The sequence below is a fragment of the Aphanomyces astaci genome (assembly GCF_000520075.1).
Source record: "Aphanomyces astaci strain APO3 unplaced genomic scaffold supercont1.10, whole genome shotgun sequence".
Taxonomy (NCBI): Eukaryota; Oomycota; class Saprolegniomycetes; order Saprolegniales; family Verrucalvaceae; genus Aphanomyces; species Aphanomyces astaci.
The window spans coordinates 374,500-385,166 of NW_009798273.1; the positions used below are offsets into that span (position 1 = coordinate 374,500).

The window sequence follows — 10,667 nt, forward strand, 5'->3', positions numbered from 1 at the left end:
TTGAAACGTCACTGGGGCTCTACTACAAGTAGTAGTAGTACTACTAGTAGTACTAGCTTCCAATGGCCACAACCCGTGGGGGGGTTTGTACTTGGGCTCGTGTGTGCACGTGAGCACACTCCGCAGCAAGTTGTTGGGGTGGAGGGGCACCCCTCCGACGTACCGATTGGACGGCAGCACCAACGCCGCCCCATCCGGATTGAGCGTCGCCCACGCACTCGCAAGGGCCTACATACAGCAAATAATATTTTTTGATATTCAATCTTAAATATAAATTTCCAAACAAATAATATGAAATATATCCTTTAAAAAAAAGCAAAGAATTACGCGGGTGCACACAGGCGGAAAAAACCCTGGGGCGACGACATATTTCCAAACCGATAATATTGGAATAGTATATTAAATATATCATTTAAAAACAAAGAATTACACTGGTGCACACAGGCGGAACAAACCGTGGGGCGATGACATATATGTACGAGCATTTTGTTACCCGACGGAGCTGCATGATGCGAAAGCAGTTGCGGCCGACATTGTTGCCTGGCCGTAGCGGGTCTTCAATGTAAATCGGATCAAACTTGTGTGGATCGTAATCGTATGGCTTGAATGGCGCGGGGCCGGCCCAGTGGTCCCGATGCAAATTCTGACGGCGGGACCCCGGCGAGCTCAGGTTGAGGTTCTCAAACTGGACGTGCTCCATGTGCACATTGTGCCACAACGTGGTCGTGGCGGTGGCGGTCGAGTGCTGCTGCGCCAGTGCATCCCGATCTAAAAAGCACCGAGACGCTACACTAGACACACGCATATATTATGTTTTACATGTGTTGGACGAAGCAAAAATATAACCCACATCACGAATATCAAGTCGCCACAAGCAAATTCACTCTTTCAACCAGTAAACAGTGAAGGTTGTAGTCGTGGATGGCTAAATATATATATATATATATATGACACAGGATATTTTCGACATACAAAAGTCGGTAGAAAGGTAATAATATTTCGATCGATCGATGGATTTCGTGAATCCACACAAAACAAACTATTAATATTTTGGCTGGAAGCACACTCATACACACTCTAGTGTGGATACATCAACGCACGTTCTGTTATGTTCTACTTGAGGACCCATTTGGTAGGTAATAATTGAAATATACAGAGTGATCGACCATAATATATATATATATATAGGCAACTGTGCCGTGGAATCAGGCAAAATGCCGTTGAAGTAATGTCACATTGCCGTTCGTTATAAATATATATATATATCCAAATAGATACTATACAGGCACTCCATCATCGTGCCGTTTGCGCCATATTGCCATTGAATTCGCCACACATGGCATTCGTGATGCTATAATATTTTACCTGATGCCAGTTTGGCGTGGGTCAAATTTCGATCCGTAAAAGTATAAAAACCCGAGGAGCATCGTGCCAAAGTCTGTTCGGCTTTGCGAGCTCACGATGAGATTGCACTGGGTGCTCACGGCTTCGGGGTGGCACGTCCGGTTGGTCACTTCAAACTCCTGGAGGAACCGCGTGACAAGCAGCAGCAACGCGTAGCTGCTGAGGCCGCCCGTGTAGGCCACTCCCAGGCCTCGGTCGATCACAAACGTCTTGAGCACGAGCATGAGCGGCAGAAGCGCCGGCAGTTGGTGCAGAAATGAGTGCACGAGGTCGTTAGTGGCGAGGCCGTTGTGGCCAGGCCCTTCGAACGAAATGTCGAGACGAACGTGGTACGGCGCCGTCGTGACCAGAGTGATGATCGGGATGGATGCATTTGGAATCGTCTTGACCGACTCTGGCACGACCCACGACTCGGACCGGAGCTTGCGAGCCAGGTGCTGCTGCCACGTCTCCTTGATCGCGTTGCGCCCTTCGAGTACCCCCGGCGCCTGCGACAAGGGGAATATGATGGTCATATATAATATATATATATATACTATCAAGGGATGATGCATCGCCGCACTATATACTATCAAGGGATGATGCATCGCCGCACTGGAATGTATGTATTGTATATATACAAGGATATATATACAAGGATAGATACACATTATACAAATAAATTGGTTGGTAATACATCGAAAAAGACAAGGATGGAGTTTGATAGGCTAGTATATATATATACAAGGATAGATGGACGATATACAAATTGGTTGGGATATATGAGATGCATCCAACACGACAAGGATGGGATTTGATAGACTAGTATATATATATTCGTCTATCAAATCACAATGTATATATACATATATACAAAACATGTCACAACCATGGTGGGTATATGTAGACAAATTACTATATATATAGATCCAAATCATATCAACAGAAATTTAATATAGAACCATGGTATATATATATATATATAGACAGACCATACTCGATCCAAATCCAAAATACTACTTCAAATTATATATATATATATAAACATCGACGCAACTCGATATATTTTGAAACACTTGTGGTCGAACGTACTTCGGCGGGTTCGTCGCGGCGGACCTTTGGCAAACAAATCACCAGGTCCAAATCACTACAACAAACCAACCACGTGACTCAAAACGAGTGAACAGTGTCACATATACACACATTCACAGTGTCACATATATTCACACGTAATAGCCCCTCCCACGCACCTGGACGGGAGTGACAAGCCCGTGACGAAGGACCCGTACGGCCGCACTTGGGCGCGGGGCCACAGCGCTTGGACAGCGGACACGCAGAACCGACTCACGGCCGTGTGCGCGGCCAGGCGGCTGTGGGTTTCCGCCTGCAAATGTGTGACAAATTCGCAAATATCCCAGTGCAATTTGGTTTTCGGAGGGAGGACAGACGCCGGCACCGACACAAACAAGTTGTTGGACCGGGTACTGGTGGTACTTGAAGGGGGGGGCGGGGGGGGGGGCTTAGGCTGCTGGAGGGCAAATACGGCGGCTTGGAGCTCCCGTACAGTGTTTTGCAGTTGGGTTACTTCCACCTGCAACGCTGCTGTTGTCTACCGAGTCCACCACACCCACAAATGTTGTTCAAGATAGATACAGTATATATATATATATATTTGTTTTTTTTTTATGATTCATATATATATATATATAATATATATATATTTATGATTCATATATATATATATATTTATGATTCATATATATATATATATTTATGATTCATATATATATATATATATATTTATGATTCATATATATATATGAATATATGGATGAATCATTTCAAACTCAAACAAATATATACATATATATGGATGAATCATTTCAAACTCAAACAAATATATATATATATATATTATATATATATGGATGAATCATTTCAAACTCAAACAAAATGGTGAAAAGCCGCAACTAGTAATATATGGACACCAAAATGCAATAAAAAACCTCTTGTCCATATACAGTGTATAGATAGATAGATTCCGAGCCAACAACAGACTTCTGAGGTTACGAGATTCGGATATATGCGATACAGTTCCGTACCTTGGCATTGGAATCGATGATCGATTGCAGTTCCGCTACGGTCTCTTGACTAATATCAACGGAAGTAGTCGCTTGAGTGGACTGATCGACCATCGTCCATGTCGGATGGGGGGGAGGACGAGGCTGGTTGTCCGTGGTAGTAGTAGTAGTACTAGTAGTAGTACTAGGGGGTAAACTTGTTGGTTGTGATGGCTTGGACGGGGACTTTGGGGGCTGCTCCATCATCCACGTTGGCAGCCGCGTCTCCGAGTGCCGCCACTGAAACGAATGGGGCCAATCCATGGCCGGAAACGACGGTGTCACAGACCAGTCGGCAGTTGGCATTGCGTCTTCCTGAAACAGCTGCGGTAAAAAGAAGGATGTTTCGTCGCTTGGAGTGTCCTATTATATCAATCATAACCATGTCACACATTCCCACCACATCACCTAGAAGAATACGTGGAATTGGTACAGTGTCCAAATAGACAACCAATATAAATTCTACACGGAGTTAAATGCCAGATATTGGTCAGTATTGTCAAGTCGATTCGATATTGGAATGACCAGAATACAGACAGACAATCGAAAATCGACCAATCCAAACCGAGAACGCGAATCAAGTAGCCAATCAAATTATCCACTCACATTCGACCACTTCAACATCCATGTGCCTGAAATTAGTGTGAAAAACCTACACGATCTATGCATACAAGGAATACATCAACGGGGGTAAAGGACAAGAATTGTACCAGATCAGCAAATGACATGGGAGGATGATGGAACGAAGCAGGTTGGCGGCGGGGACTCGGAAAGAAGTGGCTTGTGTGAAGGGGGGGTCCCCCCCCTTGGCTGGGAAACGGGTCGTAGTAGGGGGGGGTCCGTGGGGGGGACCCTGCCATCGAAGAAGACAAAGGACTGGGGCTGGTCAAGTGCAGCTTGAGCACCCGTCGTGGTGGGGTCACTGGCAACTCGGGGGGACTGCTGCTCGTTGGTGGCTTGATCTTTTTAGGTGGTTTTCGCTTGGGTATTCGAGTTGGAGGGGGTGGGGGACGAAGCAATTGGTGGCACACTTGTGAGACGAGATCCGAGAGCACGGCCGCCACGAGTGACGTGGTAGCCTGCTGTTGCTTGGTTTTGAGTCGCACCGTTCGTTTCAATTGGCCAAGCACAGCGTCCAATCGACTGCGGTGAAGACTCGCGTCGCGTTGTTTGAGTTTGCGCTGCCGAGCATGCGCCTTCTTCTTAGATTGCTTAGTTTTGTTTTTAGTGGTGGCGTCGTCGTTTGTCGCTGGCAACTCGAGTGACCGACGCAGCAGCGCCGCGCATTCCGCTTGCAATTCCTCTGCCCAGAGGAGTTTGACCATGGCGAATTGCGGGCGCGAGCCTGCTTCTACCAACGAGCAGCTGAACCAGGTACTTGTCCCCGGCGCCGTATCTGCGACAGAGTTACAACATGACGCATATGTTGAACGTGGAGGGCTCATGATTTCGAGCAAAAGGCCCAGCGACGACTGAACGCAAGCCAAGCTGGTTGGGTTCGAGTGGAGGCTCTGCACTAGGCACGTGGTTGATATGGCTAGCCGCCGGCACGTGTCGATTTGTACACGTGGACATGCTTGATGCCATTCTAGAGCCAAGTGCGAGGTGGCTAAGAGTCCGACCTTGGGAATGGCGGTAGACGTAGTAGTTTGCTTGGCAAGACGAAAATGGCGCCATAGTTGGAGTTCCTATGGTGAAAACCATCGAATGTGATGGGGTCGTGGTGTACACATGTACTTCTACTACCATTTGATGGGCAACGTAGGTGGCTAGGGGGTAATACCCATACGTTCCAAGCCACTACCGTCGTCGAGTTGAGCATATATATATATATATCGATGGGGCCAATATGGACAGTTGAGGAACGACTGGTTACCGGAAGCTCAGACCAGGGCAAGTCTTTCCACGTGGCAGCCTCTGGTGGCTGCTCCAAAAAGTGACCAAACGTCACGGTATCCATGAGCGCCACAAACGAAGTCAAGTTGCCTATTAGGGAGATGCAAGGGCCAACGGTATCGCAGGACTTGTGCGTGTTGCTCAAGCGCATGCTGGAGACAACCGTCGACGCGGCGACGTCGAACGCCCTCGAGTGTGGGACTACGTATACATGCATCAAACGGTCCTGACGTGAGGATGGCAGAAGAGATGCAAGTAGACGGACATACTTATGAGTTCATCTCCATCGCGGGTCGTGGTCACGGGGCGGCGACTGAAGGTTGACCTGTATATGACGTCGAGTGAGGGGTACACGAGTTGACGAGTCCTTGCTTACCTGGACGTGAAGGGTAACGAGACCTTGCCCTGTTTCGACGTTGTTCGCAACACATGGAACTCGTCCACGCTGCGGGATTTGGACTTGGGAGCTGCCATCATTTGAATGACCAGCCGCACGAACGAGACATCGACGGTGGAGGTCACTGCGGCACGTTCCATGGGAGTCAATTGACCCAGCCAAGCGAGGACGTCGTTGCGGGGACTCTTGTCATGTCGAGACTTCTGTCTCCGTCGCTTGGACTCATTCGCAAAGAAGGAAGCAAACTCTGCCAATGCATGAACCAGGCGATCTCGCTCGTTGCGCCGTGGATCCATCGCCCAAGCATGCAATTGGCTTGCCTGCAAAAGTACACTCCGGATCATACAACTACATCCGGATGAAAATCTCAAAATGTCATTATTCAGGCAAAATGACATTTTGAGATTTTCATAATGTCATTTTGCCCAACATGGAACTCATCCGGCCTATTAATAGCATGCGATACAGTGAGAAAGTACTACGCTCAGTCGTTTCTATGATTTCTGTTTGAGCTTGACATCCTTGTTTGCAATATTTCACAGTTGTGATCACATCGATTATATCCTTTTTGCGTGTGCCCTCTACGTGGTTTACGAAGGCGACGAGGCCAACACCGAACGATGCGAAGCGATGCGGTCGAGCGAAAGTGCCCAAGAAACTCCACGACCAACTCAAGGTCCAAAACGTACTGCAAGACGAGTATGGTGCAACGTAAGGCAGCTACAGGGCGAGTTGAACGCCGAGTACGTTGGCTGCCCAGCTATGCGAAGACAGCTTTAGTCTGGTGGAGTCCGTTAAATCCGCATATTCATCAAGTCCATGTGACGTGGTTCTCGGCATTGCTTCCATTCGTCCGTCTAGGTGGAATCGTCACACGATGGACGGTGGTGTCGTACTGAGCACACTTGTGTTGTTTCGCAATTGCAACTTTGGCCGTGATCGGGGCTGGTTTCAGGGCTGGTTCCTCCACGGCTGCCCCACTCGGGCACTCGAGTAATATTTCCGTGAATTACACCTGTACTACAATTGTAGCAAATGGATCCGACTGTGGAGCTCTCCGTCAAAACGCCCTCATTTAGATCCACCTTCATCCAATCACGGCAAGCAACCCGAAAGTGAAACGCACATCACTGAAACATCATCCCTTTATATGAACAGTACTGTACAAGCCTTCGCGTTCGTTCTGTGGGAGACCAAAGACTTCGTCAACTACGACAGGAGGACTGATGAGCAGCAGCTTTGCTGTCGGGCACGCCGTGGCAATTACATCCAGGATGCCACGCAGCGACACAAAGTATTCGTCTTGCGGACCGCCCGACCGATAGAAGGCAGGTGCAGCGTCGTTTGTACCGAGCAACACGATGACCAAGCGCGGAGACAGGGCTACTAGCGTGTCCCGAGTTGCTTGGATCATTGGTAGCTACCGTCGAGTGGTCCATCTCCAGACTTGCCCCAGTTCACCACGTCGGCGCGGTTGCGGTAGTCTTGGCCGAGCATCCACACCCACCCCGACTCGTCAACCTTGGCTCCATGGTTCAGTTATCGAGTCACGCAAGGTCACGATGACCGCACTGGGTTCGGCTTTCGTTCGCTTACCTTGCAACCATGCGACACAAAACTCATGTTTCAAATGAATTTCAAAATTGTTTTAAATATGAGCTTCAAGCATTCAGTCGTTTATTATTCGTTTTAAATGGATACATATCTTATTTTATTTTATGAAACCATCAAGCCATCCGTTTGGAAAGCCAACATCGAAGAAGATGACGACGTACTACACATTTGCAGAGTTTCTCGATCCGAGCGAGCGCGATACCTACTTGACGCTGCCACATGCAACCCAAATCAGACGCTTTGAGGCGTATCTGGGCTACCTGCAGTCAAAGCAGGTGCAATTCCCGACATCCAAGCGCGCTGCCAGTTGCTACGCCGAGGTGGTCAGCCAAGACGTACCAGACATGGACCAATTGACACGTCTCGTGGAAGGACGTACCCTCAGCGGCTTTGGAGTATGTGGCACCGTCGACGGCTTTTTAGGTCAATGCGAGCTCAGCATGGGTGCTGCGTGGCTCGCCGACGCTATCGGGCATGCGTATCGAGTCGAGAATCCGCTGGTGCTCAACAGCCGCAGCTTCATGTTTGGCTGGTGTCATGCAGAAAAGCAAAAGCTCGCGCATCTCACTCAGCACATGCCAACGCCGCGACTGTGGCATGCCATTTGCATCGTGGTGGACCGTGACATGTGCCCAGACTGCGTCGCGTTTGCATCGTCGTTGGCCACGTTTGAACACGACACGATTCGAATTCGAGATCCAAGCTGCACGCGGCTCTTTCGACCCAACGGCCTCGTAGATGTCGACACGTCGTGACGATGCCAGAGGACGCTTTGCCACCATGATGAATCAGTTAACGTTGAAGCAACTTGTACATACAGTAGGTACTATACTTGTGTAGTACCAGTAATCAGTATTAGTAGTTGTAATCCAATAATTCAAAGTGGGATTTACTCCTTGAGGAGGTCCAAAACGCCATAACGTTAGTACAAAATGGGCCTTTTACCTCCATTTTGAAAATGGCATTTTGGTAATGTTACCAGTACTACAGTAGTAGTAATAAGTACTACGTAGTAGTATAATTGTGTTGTAACGTTAAGAAGAATGGATTTAGGATTTAGCCAATCAGATTGCAGGAAACCAGCATCAACATCAAATTAGTGCATGAAACCATGGGGTGGATGTGGGAGTTCTCTATCTCAGAGTCCGTCAGCGGTGACGGCTTGCAACGATGCCATATATTTTGCCAAGGGGAGGGTAGCTTGGGCTAACGTTACCAAAACATAGGACAAGCGTCCATGATCGAAAATGGAAACAGTTCACGAGTGGAGATGCTCTAAGCTTACAGTATCGGGTACGATTTATTTGCAATGCCTGGCGCGATTTCAAATCACTTCACATTGGAATCGTTTGGAATATATCCATCGTGGCAATGCCAGCAGTGCGATACCCAGCTCCTGTTTCAACGAGCGCAGAATCATTGTATGGAGAAAAGTTTCACCGCTTCACTTAAGTCCTTCGAATGGGGAGGGGGGAATTTCACACTTGAAATGGGGGTTACAGTACATGTGATGGTTAGGACCGGAGTAATGGCACTTGTGGGGTGATAGGACGGTGTCGATCAGTGAGAAGCGACTCATTATTGAAGAGGTTTTGCAACTCTCTCGCACCAGCTGCTCCTGTTGATCCTGAGATTGCGTTACTGTTAACGTTCATATTATTAATAACGTTACCAATCGCTTCAACAGTAAGGATGCTTCTTTGCTTGGTGTGGTAATGCTCGAAGCACCTTGATCTGAAGTTTTTGCGGAAGAGTTTATATCAACGTTACGTAGAACTAGAAAATGAGATCCACGACAAAACACGTTATTACATGTACTAAGGGCAACTCCACCGGTCGGAGTTATAGCTCAGATTTATACGGGTAACCCTTAGATAGGAAGTATATGACCCAACGGGGCATGCCTCCAACGGCGACACTGTCTTTGATGCTGTTAAATGACAAGTTGGAGTGCCTTTGGCAAATGAGTGATAGCGTTATGGCTACCCTACCGAACAAAAACCAAGATTTTTCTGTTTAAGACTTACGTGGCAATCGTTCGCCCAACCCTTTGGAACTTTGATGGAGCAGAGCTGGATGGTATATACCACGGCGAGATATCGCCTTAACTCGCTGCAGTGACTGACGGCCGTTGACTCTTCACGATCTCCTGAAAATTCGCGTCTGCATTCCACAAAACTGGCATAATCTGTCAATCTTTAGTAATTACCCCCTGCAATTGAAACGCCCAATAGCTGACAAAACACAGTCGCCTACCTCACTTTTCAATTTCGATCATGGTGTGCGTGTCGTACGCTTTGGTGGCCCTAACTGGGTTCGCTTTGGCGAACTCGTTGACGGCGTTGCAGCCCGCCACGGGTAACGACCTCCGAGACAGCGAAAACTATTACATTCACCATGGCTCTCGTCAAGCCGTAGTACCTCAACCTCCAGCCATACGCGCAATGCGGATCATGGAGCTCACCATTCCTGATCCAACTCCGGCTCCAACTCCTGAACCTACCCCTGCACCCACGCCTGAGCCAACGCTAGCTCCTACACCTGGGCCTACCCTTGCACCCACCCCTGAACCAACACCAGCTCCTACCCCTGAGCCAACTCCGGCTCCTACTCCTGAACCTACCCCTGCACCCACTCCTGATCTAACTCCGGCTCCTACTCCTGAACCTACCCCTGCACCCACACCTGAGCCAACGCCAGCTCCCACCCCTGAACCAACCCCTTCACTCACCCCCGAGCCAACGCCAGCTCCTACCCCTGAGCCTACACCTGAGCCAACGCCAGCTCCCACCCCTGAACCAACCCCTTCACCCACTCCCGAGCCAACGCCAGCTCCTACCCCTGAGCCTACACCTGAGCCAACGCCAGCTCCCACCCCTGAACCAACCCCTTCACCCACCCCCGAGCCAACGCCAGCTCCTACCCCTGAGCCTACACCTGAGCCAATGCCAGCTCCCACCCCTGAACCAACCCCTGCACCCACCCCCGAGCCAACGCCAGCTCCTACCCCTGAGCCAACTCCTGAACCTAATCCTGAACCTACTCCTGAGCGTACACCTGAGCCAACTCCGGCTCCTACTCCTGAAGCTACCCCCCACTCGACCCCTGAACCAACATCATCGGCTAGTACTCCTCAACCAACTCCAGAACTCACACCCACGGTGACTCTTTCGTCGACGCCTCGGCCGACTCGTCCACCAATGCCAGCTCCCACCACGCCATTGGTGACATCGACGATCGCCAATGGTGCTTACGTG

The 10,667-nt window shown here is 49.0% G+C and overlaps 4 protein-coding genes across 4 annotated transcripts; 2 read left to right on the forward strand and 2 right to left on the reverse strand.

The window, feature by feature from the left end:
* Positions 1-32: 32 nt before the first annotated feature.
* H257_05377 (hypothetical protein) lies at positions 33-6,092 on the reverse strand (the record flags this gene model as incomplete). The annotated part of the gene is made up of 11 exons (XM_009830240.1): positions 33-228; positions 494-786; positions 1,366-1,892; positions 2,476-2,530; positions 2,634-2,992; positions 3,486-3,866; positions 4,214-5,191; positions 5,250-5,303; positions 5,380-5,600; positions 5,669-5,724; positions 5,776-6,092. 10 exons carry the CDS (start codon positions 6,090-6,092, stop codon positions 681-683), a joined length of 3,054 nt encoding a protein of 1,017 aa, XP_009828542.1. The 3' UTR covers positions 33-228; positions 494-680.
* A 515-nt stretch (positions 6,093-6,607) lies between these two features.
* H257_05378 (hypothetical protein) lies at positions 6,608-7,210 on the reverse strand (the record flags this gene model as incomplete). The annotated part of the gene is made up of 2 exons (XM_009830241.1): positions 6,608-6,776; positions 6,963-7,210. 2 exons carry the CDS (start codon positions 7,208-7,210, stop codon positions 6,608-6,610), a joined length of 417 nt encoding a protein of 138 aa, XP_009828543.1.
* Positions 7,125-8,329, forward strand: H257_05379 (hypothetical protein). Its single transcript, XM_009830242.1, has one exon. The coding sequence runs from the start codon at positions 7,515-7,517 to the stop codon at positions 8,163-8,165; it is 651 nt and encodes a 216-aa protein (XP_009828544.1). The 5' UTR covers positions 7,125-7,514; the 3' UTR covers positions 8,166-8,329.
* Positions 8,330-9,686: 1,357 nt separating this feature from the next.
* Positions 9,687-10,575, forward strand: H257_05380 (hypothetical protein; the record flags this gene model as incomplete). The annotated part of the gene is made up of 2 exons (XM_009830243.1): positions 9,687-9,827; positions 10,111-10,575. 2 exons carry the CDS (start codon positions 9,687-9,689, stop codon positions 10,573-10,575), a joined length of 606 nt encoding a protein of 201 aa, XP_009828545.1.
* Positions 10,576-10,667: the final 92 nt, after the last annotated feature.